Source organism: Rhinoderma darwinii, chromosome 10 (assembly GCF_050947455.1).
Source record: "Rhinoderma darwinii isolate aRhiDar2 chromosome 10, aRhiDar2.hap1, whole genome shotgun sequence".
Taxonomy (NCBI): Eukaryota; Metazoa; Chordata; class Amphibia; order Anura; family Rhinodermatidae; genus Rhinoderma; species Rhinoderma darwinii.
In genome coordinates, this window is record NC_134696.1 from 1,365,920 (window position 1) to 1,380,462 (window position 14,543).

General features: G+C 47.8%; 1 protein-coding gene across 1 annotated transcript in view; it reads left to right on the top strand.

The window, feature by feature from the left end:
- ADAMTS8 (ADAM metallopeptidase with thrombospondin type 1 motif 8) overlaps positions 1 to 14,543 on the top strand; it is a 47,894-nt gene that overhangs the window by 10,662 nt on the left and 22,689 nt on the right. The window contains exons 2-4 of the mRNA XM_075839101.1: positions 743 to 982; positions 3,225 to 3,357; positions 9,276 to 9,443. Coding sequence (XP_075695216.1) covers positions 743 to 982; positions 3,225 to 3,357; positions 9,276 to 9,443 — 541 coding nt within the window. The remainder of the gene's footprint in view (positions 1 to 742; positions 983 to 3,224; positions 3,358 to 9,275; positions 9,444 to 14,543) is intronic.

A 14,543-nucleotide genomic window follows, 5' to 3' on the forward strand; every position in this document is an offset into this window, starting at 1 on the left:
CCGGACTGGTGGTATACGAGGCCTGGCGGCTATTATATGTCACCCCCTGCAGAGTCCGAGCCTCACGGGGTCCAGGTATAGATGTGTCTGATATAAGACGCCCCCACTTCTGCCTTCCTCATGTGTCGCCCCTTCTCATCACACCTCTTACTATTTGGAGATTACATTTATTATTGGTTCAGAATAAAGTTGTGGTCGATGTCCTTTGTCCAGTGAAGTCCTGCAATATCTGCCGCCCTGTGTTCTGGGGGATTTACTGACAAACATTAAACCAGAAGGGATAGCGAGGAGTTCAGAGCTGCCAGCAGACTTGTGGATGCAGCTCTGGATGTAAGTGGAGTATTAGACATAACTCACGATCACTGCAAGATAAATGGAGCAAATGATTTACAAAGTTCCTGAGCATTTCTGGAGATAATATCTAGATATAAACTCTACAATGTGGTAGAAGTGCCCCCCCCCATCTCATTATATAGCAGAGCCCCCCTCCTCATTATATAGCAGAGCACGCCCCCCCCCTCATTATATAGCAGAGCCCCCCCTCCTCATTATATAGCAGAGCCCCCCCTCCTCATTATATAGCAGAGCCCCCTTCTCATTATATAGCAGAGCCCCCCTCCTCATTATATAGCAGAGCCCCCTCCTCATTATATAGCAGAGCCGTGCATGTGGTGGCGGCCGTCCTCTGTATTATGACGTCTTGTTTACTACTGATATTAAATAACTTCATGTCCCATTCCAGCTTCACCTCCTGACACTGATGTCTGTGGCTGCTCGGATCTACCGGCACCCCAGCCTGAAGAACTCCGTCAACCTGGTGGTGGTGAAGGTGCTGATAGTTGAAGATGAAGACTCGGGCCCGGAGGTGTCAGACAATGGAGGCCTCATTCTACGCAACTTCTGCAATTGGCAGCAAAGTTACAACCCGACCAGCGACCGTCACCCGGAGCACTACGACACGGCGATCCTCCTCACCCGGCAGGTCTGACCCCTTCTAATGTCTGGGCTACCCATAAATATCTGCTACTGCTATTCCTGGCGCGGCTGCTACAGTCTGGTCACATCTCCGCAGAGCCCCAACTGCTGCTCCTTAAGGCCGCGATCACACACAAAGTTTGATGCAGATTTTTTTTATCCAAAGCCAGAAGTGAATCCAAAAGGTATAAAGAAAAGACTGATGCGTCTCCTTTCTGTTGTGTTCAATCCTGCTCAAAAAACTGCATCAAAACTGTGTGTGATCGTGGCCTTAAAGGAGAAACGGCCTCTCAAATAGAATCTTTCCACCGTGCAACGTGTGCGCAGCTTTCTGCTAAATCTGGGCCCGTCCTCTCAGGAACCCCCAGATGAGAAACGCTGCGCCGCCAGAGATGTATTCACTGTAGAGCGTCAGCTCACCTGCCACATAGACGGGGCAGGACTCATGGATTCAGCCTCCGACATATCTTATACATTGATGATTGTCATGAGCGTCCGAGATGTCCCCTAAATCATTCCCATAGAAACCATAAAGCCAGAGATCCCTCCATCAAGAGTGTGGAGCCGCTGATTCCACCGCAGACTGTAGGTTACCCTTCACACCGCATAGTGCAGGCCACATCTGCATAGATTGTCAGCTCCATAGAATGCTCAGTAATCCTGTAAATCCGTGTTTTACTGATCCCGAGTCACATGATGTGTTATGCTCCTGTTACCTCCAGAGCTGCATTCACAATTTTGATGTTCGCTCTCAGGTTGCGGAACCTCTCAGCGCTGCTTCCTGTAGGGCCGTTCTCTGTACAGAACATACACGTCTATGGTGCGCTGCGGCAGGTGAAGAGGACGCACGGCGCCGCGGAGTACAATGATCATAGATTCTCACTTAACGTGTCGAGGTGTTTGTGTCTGTACAGCGATGGCGGAGCAGCCAGCAGCATTGTGAATGCCGATTTGGATGTGAATATCAGCAGCATTATGAATGCAGCTCTAGATGTGTCTGGAGTATAAGAAAGGATGTAACTTAAGATTTGTGGAAGATAAATAAAGCAGAATATGGGCACATTTCTCAGTATTAGGGCTTCCCCACCCTCCGGTGCGTGCGTTAGACGTATCTATAGCCGCCATTCACCCGGCTGAGGTCAGAAGAGTCTTTTTTGGCCTCCGTCGGGCTGGAATATGTCGCTAAAACTTTTTTCTGCTTTATGGAATAGCGCAGCAGAATACGATATTCCAAAGGCATCCAGTAAAAACCGTATACCGCACGGCCAGGGGTTAATATAAGGAGCGGCAGGCTCCGGCTTTAGGTCACCCGCATCCTGCTGCAACGATCCGTTATCCGGAGACGATGGATCTCATATCGGAGGATTATTCTGTCATATTTGCAGTCTGGAAGGAGAAGAGCAGAAATAGACGGACCCATGAACTTGTGACCATCACCCCACACCCCCGGGTCATGTCTCTGTGATCACCCCACACCCCCGGGTCATGTCCCTGTGATCACCCCACACCCCCGGGTCATGTCTCTGTGATCACCCCACACCCCTGGGTCATGTCCCTGTGATCACCCCACACCCCCGGGTCATGTCCCTGTGATCACCCCACACCCCCGGGTCATGTCTCTGTGATCACCCCACACCCCTGGGTCATGTCCCTGTGATCACCCCACACCCCCGGGTCATGTCTCTGTGATCACCCCACACCCCCGGGTCATGTCCCTGTGATCACCCCACACCCCCGGGTCATGTCTCTGTGATCACCCCACACCCCCGGGTCATGTCCCTGTGATCACCCCACACCCCCGGGTCATGTCCCTGTGATCACCCCACACCCCCGGGTCATGTCTCTGTGATCACCCCACACCCCTGGGTCATGTCCCTGTGATCACCCCACACCCCCGGGTCATGTCTCTGTGATCACCCCACACCCCCGGGTCATGTCCCTGTGATCACCCCACACCCCCGGGTCATGTCTCTGTGATCACCCCACACCCCCGGGTCATGTCCCTGTGATCACCCCACACCCCCGGGTCATGTCTCTGTGATCACCCCACACCCCCGGGTCATGTCTCTGTGATCACCCCACACCCCCGGGTCATGTCCCTGTGATCACCCCACACCCCCGGGTCATGTCTCTGTGATCACCCCACACCCCCGGGTCATGTCTCTGTGATCACCCCACACCCCCGGGTCATGTTCCTGTGATCAGCTCTCCGGCTCGTTGGCGCTGACTGTTGTGTTTTTATGTGGCAGGATTTTTGTGGACACGACAGCTGCGATACACTGGGGGTGGCTGATATCGGAACCGTGTGCGAGCCAAGAAAGAGCTGCTCAGTGATTGAAGACGATGGACTGCAGGCCGGTTACACACTCGCACATGAACTAGGTATATCCGAAACTAGATAGATAGATAGATAGAGAGAGAGAGAGAGAGATAGAGAGAGAGAGAGAGAGAGAGAGAGAGATAGATAGATAGATAGATAGATAGATAGATAGATAGATAGATAGATAGATAGATAGATAGATAGATAGATAGATATGAGATAGATAGATAGATAGATAGATATATATGAGATAGATAGATAGATAGATATGAGATAGATAGATAGATAGATAGATAGATAGATAGATAGATAGATAGATAGATAGATAGATAGATAGATAGATAGATAGATATGAGATAGATAGTGTAAAGGATCTGCCAGGCACAGCTTCTGTATCCACGCCCATAGGTAATCAGTCTGCACCTGCTTCTATGTCTGTGAGACTGACTCCATCTTCCACCACTCAGGATGGCAGGCTTAGGAGTGGGAGAGCCTATCACAGCCTGGCCAGACGGAGTTAGCTCCCGCCCTCTGTCTATTTATACCTGCCTTTCCTGTTCCTCCTTTGCTTGTGATTCTTCTCTGTTGGTTTCCTGGCCCTGCTGCAGCTTCTTGTACTACTGATCCTCTGCTTGTGATTGACCTTGGCTTTACTGACCACTCTTCTGCTCTGCGTTTTTGTACCTCGCTGATCTCCTGGTTTGACTCGGCTCGTTCACCTTGCTTGTTGCTCACGGTGTCCCCGTGGGCAACTTTCCCATTTCCCTGACTTCTTGTACCCTTGTCTGTTTGTCTGTCGTGCACCTATTGAGTGTAGGGACCGCTGCCCAGTTGTACCCCGTCGCCTAGGGCGGGTCGTTGCAAGTAGGCAGGGACTGAGTGGCGGGTAGATTAGGGCTCACTTGTCTGTTTCCCTATCCCTGTCATTACATAATCACAAGCCTATATACCTAGTCTACCCTGGTCCCTCACACCACTATGGACCCCCTTGAGACCCTGGCTCAGCAAATGCAGGGCCTCTCCCTACAGGTCCAGGCCCTGGCTCAGAGGGACAACCAGCCTGATGCTACCCTGGTAGTGCCCCTCACCTCACCTCTTGAACCCCACCTCAAGTTGCCTGACCGGTTCTCAGGGGACCGGAAGACTTTTTTCTCCTTTCGGGAGAGTTGTAGGCTCTATTTTCGCTTAAAGCCCCACTCCTCAGGTTCTGAGAGCCAGCGGGTGGGTATAATTATGTCCCGGCTCCAGGACGGGCCCCAAGAATGGGCCTTCTCCTTGGCTCCTGACGCCCCTGAACTTTCCTCCGTTGATCTTTTCTTTTCTGCTCTCGGACTCATTTATGACGAGACTGACAGGACTGCCTTTGCCGAGAGTCAGCTGGTGACCTTACGTCAGGGTAAGAGACCTGTTGAGGAGTATTGCTCTGACTTTAGGAAGTGGTGCGTAGCTTCTCGGTGGAATGACCCTGCCTTAAGGTGCCAGTTTAGGTTGGGTCTGTCGAACGCCCTGAAAGACCTGCTAGTTAGCTATCCCTCTTCTGACTCCCTAGATCAGGTTATAGCTTTAGCGGTACGACTTGACCGACGTCTCAGGGAACGACAACTTGAACGTGTTTGTGTTTTCCCCTCTGACTCCCCCATGATGCCTCCCGAGGTTTCGTTGCTTCATTTTTCCACGGAAGACTCGGAGGTATCTATGCAACTCGGGGCCTCCGTGTCCCCCCAACAACGTAGAGAGTTCCGCAGGAAGAATGGTCTCTGCTTCTACTGTGGGGATGACAAGCATCAAGTGAACAACTGTCCTAGGCGTAAGAATAAGCAGCCGGAAGAACTTCCGCGCCTAAGTGATCATCGGGGAGATCACTTGGGCGCACAGGTATTTCCCATAAAGATGAAACCTAATAAAATCTTGCTTCCCTTTCAGGTCTCTTTTGGTGGTAGGTCTGCTACCGGCAGTGCCTTCGTGGATTCAGGGTCTTCTGCTAATATCATGTCTGTGGAATTTGCTATGTCCCTTGCTATGCCTTTGATTGATTTGCCTAAACCTGTCCCGGTAGTGGGTATCGACTCCACTCCTCTTGCTAATGGTTATTTTACACAGCATACCCCTGTTTTTGAACTCCTTGTTGGCTCCATGCATTTGGAGCAATGCTCTGTACTGGTGATGCAGGGATTATCGTCCGATTTGGTTTTAGGCCTTCCCTGGTTGCAGTTGCATAATCCCACGTTTGACTGGAATTCTGGGGAGCTTACCAAATGGGGTAATGAATGCTTGACGTCATGTTTTTCTGTTAATTCTATTTCTCCCCCTGAGGAGGTGAACACGCTACCTGAGTTTGTTCAGGACTTTGCCGATGTTTTCTCTAAGAAGGCCTCCGAAGTGTTACCTCCTCATAGAGAATACGATTGCGCTATCGAATTGGTACCAGGAGCTACCTAAGGGTAGGATATTTTATCTCTCTTGTCCCGAACGTGAAGCCATGAGAGAGTATATCCAGGAATGCGTGGCCAAGGGTTACATTCGCCCCTCTACTTCTCCGATAGGTGCTGGCTTCTTCTTCGTAGGGAAGAAGGATGGTGGTCTTAGGCCATGCATTGACTACCGTAACTTGAATAAGGTCACTGTAAGGAACCAGTATCCCCTTCCTTTGATTCCTGATCTCTTTAATCAGGTTCAGGGGGCCCAATGGTTCTCTAAGTTTGATCTACGGGGGGCGTATAACCTTATCCGCATCAAAAAGAGGGGGATGAGTGGAAGACTGCGTTTAACACGCCCGAAGGTCATTTCGAATACCTCGTCATGCCCTTTGGGTTGTATAATGCTCCCGCGGTCTTCCAGAATTTCATAAATGAGGTTTTAAGAGACTACCTGGGGGTATTTCTTCTAGTGTACCTTGATGACATACTTGTGTTTTCCAAGGACTGGTCCTCCCACATTGAGCATGTCAGGAAAGTGCTCCAGGCCCTTCGGGAAAACAAACTGTTTGCTAAGACCGAAAAATGGGTGTTTGGGGTGCAGGAGATACCGTTTTTAGGTAAAATCTTCACTCCTCATGAATTCCGCATTGACCCCGCCAAGGTCCAGGCTGTGGCGGAATGGGTCCAACCTGCCTCCCTGAAGGCGTTACAGTGCTTCCTGGGGTTCGCTAATTATTACAGGAGATTAATTGCTAACTTCTCGGTCATCGCTAAGCCTCTTACGTATCTCACTCGCAAAGGTGCTGATCTCCTCCACTGGCCTCCTGAGGCTGTCCAGGCTTTTGAGGTCCTTAAGAAGTGCTTTATCTCGGTCCCAGTGCTGGTTCAGCCCAACCAAATGGAGCCATTTATCGTGGAGGTTGACGCGTCCGAGGTGGGACTGGGGGCTGTCTTGTCCCAGGGTACCAGGTCCCTCACCCATCTCCGTCCCTGTGCCTACTTCTCCAGGAAGTTTTCGCCCACTGAGAGTAACTATGATATTGGCAACCACGAACTCTTAGCCATTAAATGGACATTTGAAGAGTGGCGCCACTTCCTGGAGGGGGCTAGGCACCAGGTAACGGTCCTTACCGACCACAAGAATCTGGTTTTCCTAGAATCTGCCCGGAGGCTAAACCCGAGACAAGCTCGATGGGCGTTATTTTTTACCAGATTCAACTTTTTGGTCACGTATAGGGCTGGGTCTAAAAATATTAAGGCTGATGCACTGTCGCGTAGCTTCATGGCCAGCCCTCCTTCGGAGGAAGATCCTGCTTGTGTTTTGCCTCCAGGTATAATCATTTCCTCTATTGATTCTGATTTAGTCTCTGAAATTGCGGCTGATTAAGGTTCAGCTCCCGGGAACCTTCCTGAGAACAATCTGTTTGTTCCCCTGCAATTCCGGCTAAGGGTACTTAGGGAAAATCATGACTCTGCACTATCTGGTCATCCAGTCATCCTGGGTACCAAACACCTCATTGCCAGAAACTATTGGTGGCCTGGGTTGCTCAAAGACGTTAAAGCCTACGTCGCCGCTTGTGAAGTTTGTGCTAGGTCCAAGACTCCCAGGTCCCGACCAGCGGGCTTACTATGTTCTTTGCCCGTTCCCCAGAGACCTTGGACCCATATCTCCATGGATTTCATCACCGATTTGCCTCCATCTCAAGGCAAGTCGGTGGTGTGGGTTGTAGTAGACCGCTTCAGTAAGATGTGCCACTTTGTGCCCCTCAAGAAACTACCCAATGCTAAGACGTTAGCTACCTTGTTTGTCAAACACATCCTGCGTCTCCATGGGGTCCCTGTCAATATTGTTTCTGACAGAGGGGTACAATTTGTTTCATTGTTTTGGAGAGCCTTCTGTAAAAAGTTGGAGATTGATCTGTCCTTCTCCTCGGCCTTCCATCCTGAAACTAATGGCCAAACTGAGAGGACTAATCAGTCTCTAGAACAATATTTAAGGTGTTTTATCTCTGACTGTCAATATGATTGGGTCTCATTCATTCCCCTCGCTGAATTTTCCCTTAATAACCGGGTCAGTAACTCGTCAGGGGTCTCCCCCTTTTTCTGTAATTTTGGGTTTAATCCACGGTTCTCCTCCGTTTCACCTGGTAGTTCCAACAATCCCGAGGTAGATGTCGTTCATCGGGAACTGTGCAAAGTCTGGGCCCAGGTTCAGAAGAACCTAGAGGCGTCCCAGAGCGTACAAAAAACTCAGGCAGATAGAAGACGTTCTGCTAACCCCTTGTTTGTGGCCGGGGATCTGGTGTGGCTATCGTCAAAAAATTTGCGCCTTAAAGTCCCATCCAAGAAGTTTGCTCCCCGGTTTATAGGGCCATACAAGGTCATTGAAGTCCTTAACTCTGTCTCCTTCCGACTGGAGTTGCCCCCGTCTTTTCGAGTACATGACGTGTTTCATGCCTCCCTCCTTAAACGCTGCTCCCCGTCCTTGGCTCCCTCAAGGAAACCTCCGGTCCCTGTTCTCACCCCTGAGGGGGTAGAATTCGAGGTGGCCAAGATTGTGGACAGCAGGATGGTCCAATGCTCCCTCCAGTACCTGGTCCATTGGAGAGGATACGGGCCTGAGGAGAGGACTTGGGTACCCGCCCGGGATGTTCACGCTGGGGTATTGCTCAGGAGGTTCCACCTTCGTTTCCCCAATAAACCAGGTCCACCTAGAAAGGGTCCAGTGGCCCCTCATAAAAGGGGGGGGTACTGTAAAGGATCTGCCAGACACAACTTCTGTGTCGACGCCCATAGGTAATCAGTCTGCACCTGCTTCTATGTCTGTGAGACTGACTCCATCTTCCACCACTCAGGATGGCAGGCTTAGGAGTGGGAGAGCCTATCACAGCCTGGCCAGACGGAGCTGTCTATTTATACCTGCCTTTCCTGTTCCTCCTTGCTTGTGATTCTTCTCTGTTGGTTTCCTGGCCCTGCTGCAGCTTCTTGAACTACTGATCCTCTGCTTGTGATTGACCTTGGCTTTACTGACCACTCTTCTGCTCTGCGTTTTTGTACCTCGCTCATCTCCTGGTTTGACTCGGCTCGTTCACCTCGCTTGTTGCTCACGGTGTCCCCGTGGGCAACTTCCCCATTTCCCTGGCGTCTTGTACCCTTGTCTGTTTGTCTGTCGTGCACCTATTGATTGTAGGGACCGTCGCCCAGTTGTACCCCATCGCCTAGGGCGGGTCTTTGCAAGTAGGCAGGGACTGAGTGGCGGGTAGATTAGGGCTCACTTGTCTGTCTCCCTACCCCGAAATTACAGATAGATAGATAGATAGATAGATAGATATGAGATAGATAGATAGATAGATAGATAGATATGAGATAGATAGATAGATAGATAGATTAGATTAGATAGATAGATAGATAGATAGATAGATAGATAGATAGATAGATAGATAGATAGATAGATAGATAGATAGATAGATATATTAGATTAGATAGATAGATAGATAGATAGATAGATAGATAGATAGATAGTTTCTTGCTCCGGTAATGAGGCGTCTCCTGCTTTTCCTCAGCTCATGTCCTCAGTATTCCGCATGACAACTCCAATAACTGCAGGAAAGTGTTTGGGGATCTGGATCTTCACCACTTGATGGCTCCTCTGTTCCTGCAGCTGAACCAGTCCATGCCGTGGTCCCCGTGCAGCGCCAGGCACCTGACAGAGTTCTTTGACAGCGGTCATGGTAAGGGCCTCAGTGATAATAAGTATGGACGCTCGCTCGTCGCTCCCACAGACACGAATGCCACTCAGGGTGTGTGAAAAGCTGGGTGACAACCCTTATTGGCAGTGTCATGGCGGCCATTACTAGTTGTCACTCAGCATCTATAGAAGATTTAAAGGCCGCCCCATAGGAGGTTTTCCCCTATGGGCCATGTGGTGATTTCTCAGTTGGGTGCTGCTTATCTCTAGGGGATCAGACGGGCTGTCAGGTAAGCAGTCGTCATAGACATCAGATTGGCAGCAGTTGGCGGCTCGGCCTATATAATGTATGGTGAGAGTTTCTGGATGAGGTGTGATTTATGAGGCGCTTCTCTTCTGGATGAGATGTGTGATTTATGAGACGCTTCTCTTCTGGATCAGATGTGTGATTTATGAGACGCTTCTCTTCTGGATCAGATGTGTGATTTATGAGACGCTTCTCTTCTGGATGAGATGTGTGATTTATGAGACGCTTCTCTTCTGGATGAGATGTGTGATTTATGAGACGCTTCTCTTCTGGATGAGATGTGTGATTTATGAGACGCTTCTCTCTGGATGAGATGTGTGATTTCTGAGACGCTTCTCTTCTGGATGAGATGTGATTTATGAGACGCTTCTCTTCTGGATGAGATGTGTGATTTATGAGACGCTTCTCTCTGGATGAGATGTGTGATTTATGAGGCGCTTCTCTTCTGGATGAGATGTGTGATTTATGAGGCGCTTCTCTTCTGGATGAGATGTGTCATTTATGAGACGCTTCTCTTCTGGATGAGATGTGTGATTTATGAGGTGCTTCTCTCTGGATGAGATGTGTGATTTATGAGGCGCTTCTCTCTGGATGAGATGTGTGATTTATGAGAAGCTTCTCTCTGGATGAGATGTGTGATTTATGAGGCGCTTCTCTTCTGGATGAGATGTGTGATTTATGAGGCGCTTCTCTTCTGGATCAGATGTGATTTATGAGACGCTTCTCTTCTGGATGAGATGTGTGATTTATGAGATGCTTCTCTCTGGATGAGATGTGTGATTTATGAGACGCTTCTCTCTGGATGAGATGTGTGATTTATGAGGCGCTTCTCTCTGGATGAGATGTGTGATTTATGAGGCGCTTCTCTCTGGATGAGATGTCTGATTTAGGAGGAGCTTCTCTTCTGGATGAGATGTGTGATTTATGAGAAGCTTCTCTTCTGGATGATATGTGTGATTTATGAGACGCTTCTCTTCTGGATGAGATGTGTGATTTATGAGACGCTTCTCTTCTGGATGAGATGTGTGATTTATGAGGCGTTTCTCTTCTGGATGATGTGTGATTTATGAGGCGCTTCTCTTCTGGATGAGATGTGTGATTTATGTGGCGCTTCTCTTCTGGATGAGATGTGTGATTTATGAGACGCTTCTCTTCTGGATCAGATGTGTGATTTAGGGGGCGCTTCTTTTCTGGATGAGATGTGTGATTTATGAGGCACTTCTCTTCTGGATGAGATGTGTGATTTAGGAGGCGCTTGCCTTCTGGATGAGATGTGTGATTTAGGAGGCGCTTGCCTTCTGGATGAGATGTGTGATTTATGAGGCGCTGCTCTTCTGAATGAGATGTGTGACTTATGAGGCGCTGCTCTTCTGGATGAGACGTGTGATTTATGAGGCGCTGCTCTTCTGGATGAGATGTGTGATTTATGAGGTGCTTCTCTTCTGGATCAGATGTGTAATTTAGGGGGCGCTTCTTTTCTGGATAAGATGTGTGATTTATGAGGCGCTTCTCTTCTGGATGAGATGTGTGATTTATGAGGCGCTTCTCTTCTGGATGAGACGTGTGATTTATGAGGCGCTTCTCTTCTGGATCAGATGTGTAATTTAGGGGGCGCTTCTTTTCTGGATGAGATGTGTGATTTATGAGGCGCTTCTCTTCTGGATGAGATGTGTGATTTATGAGGCGCTTCTCTTCTGGATGATGTGTGATTTCTGAGAAGCTTCTCTTCTGGATGAGATGTGTGATTTCTGAGACGCTTCTCTTCTAGATGAGATGTGTGATTTATGAGGTGCTTCTCTTCTGGATGAGATGTGTGATTTATGAGACACTTCTCTTCTGGATGAGATGTGTGATTTATGAGACGCTTCTCTTCTGGATGAGATGTGTGATTTATGAGACGCTTCTCTTCTGGATGAGATGTGTGATCTATGAGGAGCTTCTCTTCTGGATGAGATGTGATTTATGAGATGCTTCTCTTCTGGATGAGATGTGTGATTTATGAGCCACTTCTCTCTGGATGAGATGTGGGATCTATGAGGTGCTTCTCTTCTAGATGATGTGTGATTTATTAGACGCTTCTCTTCTGGATGAGATGTGTGATTTATGAGGCGCTTCTCTTCTGGATGAGATGTGATTTATGAGATGCTTCTCTTCTGGATGAGATGTGTGATTTATGAGCCACTTCTCTCTGGATGAGATGTGGGATCTATGAGGCGCTTCTCTTCTAGATGATGTGTGATTTATTAAACGCTTCTCTTCTGGATGAGATGTGTGATTTATGAGGCGCTTCTCTTCTGGATGAGATGTGATTTATGAGATGCTTCTCTTCTGGATGAGATGTGTGATTTATGAGCCACTTCTCTCTGGATGAGATGTGTGATTTATGGGGCGCTCCTCTCTGGATGAGATGTGTGATTTATGAGACGCTTCTCTTCTGGATGAGAAGTGTGATTTATGAGACGCTTCTCTTCTGGATGAGATGTGTGATTTATGAGCCACTTCTCTGTGGATGAGATGTGTGATTTATGAGGCGCTTCTCTTCTGGATGGGATGTGTGATTTATGAGGCGCTTCTCTCTGGATGAGATGTGTGATTTATGAGACGCTTCTCTTCTGGATGAGATGTGTGATTTATGAGACGCTTCTCTGTGGATGAGATGTGTGATTTATGAGGCGCTTCTCTTCTGGATGAGATGTGTGATTTAGGAGGCGCTTCTCTTCTGGATCAGATGTGTGATTTAGGGGGCGCTTCTTTTCTGGATGAGATGTGTGATTTATGAGGCACTTCTCATCTGGATGAGATGTGTGATTTATGAGACGCTTCTCTGTGGATGAGATGTGTGATTTATGAGGCGCTTTTCTTCTGGATGAGCTGTGTGATTTATGAGGCGCTTCTCTTCTGGAAGTGTGATTTCTGAGACACTTCTCTTCTAGATGAGATGTGTGATTTATGAGACTCTTCTCTTCTAGATGAGATGTGTGATTTATGAGATGCTTCTCTTCTGGATGAGATGTGTGATTTATGAGGCGCTTCACTTCTGGATGAGATGTGTGATTTATGAGACACTTCTCTTCTGGATGAGATGTGTGATTTATGAGGCGCTTCTCTTCTGGATGAGATGTGTGATTTATGAGGCGCTTCTCTTCTGGATGATGTGTGATTTCTGAGAAGCTTCTCTTCTGGATGAGATGTGTGATTTATGAGGCGCTTCTCTTCTGGATGAGATGTGTGATTTATGAGACACCTCTTCTGGATGAGATGTGTGATTTATGAGGCGCTTCTCTTCTGGATGATATGTGTGATTTATGAGGCGCTTCTCTTCTGGATGATGTGTGATTTCTGAGAAGCTTCTCTTCTGGATGAGATGTGTGATTTATGAGACGCTTCTCTTCTGGATGAGATGTGTGATTTATGAGACACTTCTCTTCTGGATGAGATGTGTGATTTATGAGACGCTTCTCTTCTGGATGAGATGTGTGATTTATGAGGCGCTTCTCTTCTGGATGAGATGTGTGATCTATGAGGAGCTTCTCTTCTAGATGATGTGTGATTTATTAGATGCTTCTCTTCTGGATGAGATGTGTGATTTATGAGGCGCTTCTCTTCTGGATGAGATGTGATTTATGAGACGCTTCTCTTCTGGATGAGATGTGTGATTTATGAGCCACTTCTCTCTGGATGAGATGTGTGATTTATGAGATGCTTCTCTTCTGGATGAGATGTGTGATTTATGAGGCGCTTCTCTCTGGATGAGATGTGTGATTTATGAGATGCTTCTCTTCTGGATGAGATGTGTGATTTATGAGACGCTTCTCTTCTGGATGAGATGTGTGATTTATGAGGCGCTTCTCTTCTGGATAACATGTGTGATTTATGAGACGCTTCTCTTCTGGATGAGATGTGTGATTTATGAGGCGCTTTTCTTCTGGATGAGATGTGTGATTTATGAGGCGCTTCTCTTCTGGATCAGATGTGTGATTTATGAGCCACTTCTCTCTGGATGGGATGTGTGATTTATGAGGCGCTTCTCTCTGGATGAGATGTGTGATTTATGAGCCACTTCTCTCTGGATGGGATGTGTGATTTATGAGGCGCTTCTCTCTGGATGAGATGTGTGATTTATGAGACGCTTCTCTTCTGGATGAGATGTGTGATTTATGAGACGCTTCTCTTCTGGATAAATGTGTGATTTATGAGGCGCTTCTCTTCTGGATAAGATGTGTGATTTATGAGACGCTTCTCTGTGGATGAGATGTGTGATTTATGAGGCGCTTTTCTTCTTGATGAGATGTGTGATTTAGGAGGCGCTTCTCTTCTGGATCAGATGTGTGATTTAGGGGGCGCTTCTTTTCTGGATGAGATGTGTGATTTATGAGACACTTCTCTTCTGGATGAGGTGTGATTTATGAGACGCTTCTCTTCTGGATAAGATGTGTGATTTATGAGGCGCTTCTCTTCTGGATAAGATGTGTGATTTATGAGACGCTTCTCTTCTGGATGAGATGTGTGATTTATGAGGCGCTTTTCTTCTGGATCAGATGTGTGATTTATGAGCCACTTCTCTGTGGATGAGATGTGTGATTTATGAGGCGCTTCTCTTCTGGATGGGATGTGTGATTTATGAGGCGCTTCTCTCTGGATGAGATGTGTGATTTATGAGACGCTTGTCTTCTGGATGAGATGTGTGATTTATGAGACGCTTCTCTGTGGATGAGATGTGTGATTTATGAGGCGCTTCTCTTCTGGATGAGATGTGTGATTTAGGAGGCGCTTCTCTTCTGGATCAGATATGTGATTTAGGGGGCGCTTCTTTTCTGGATGAGATGTGTGATTTAT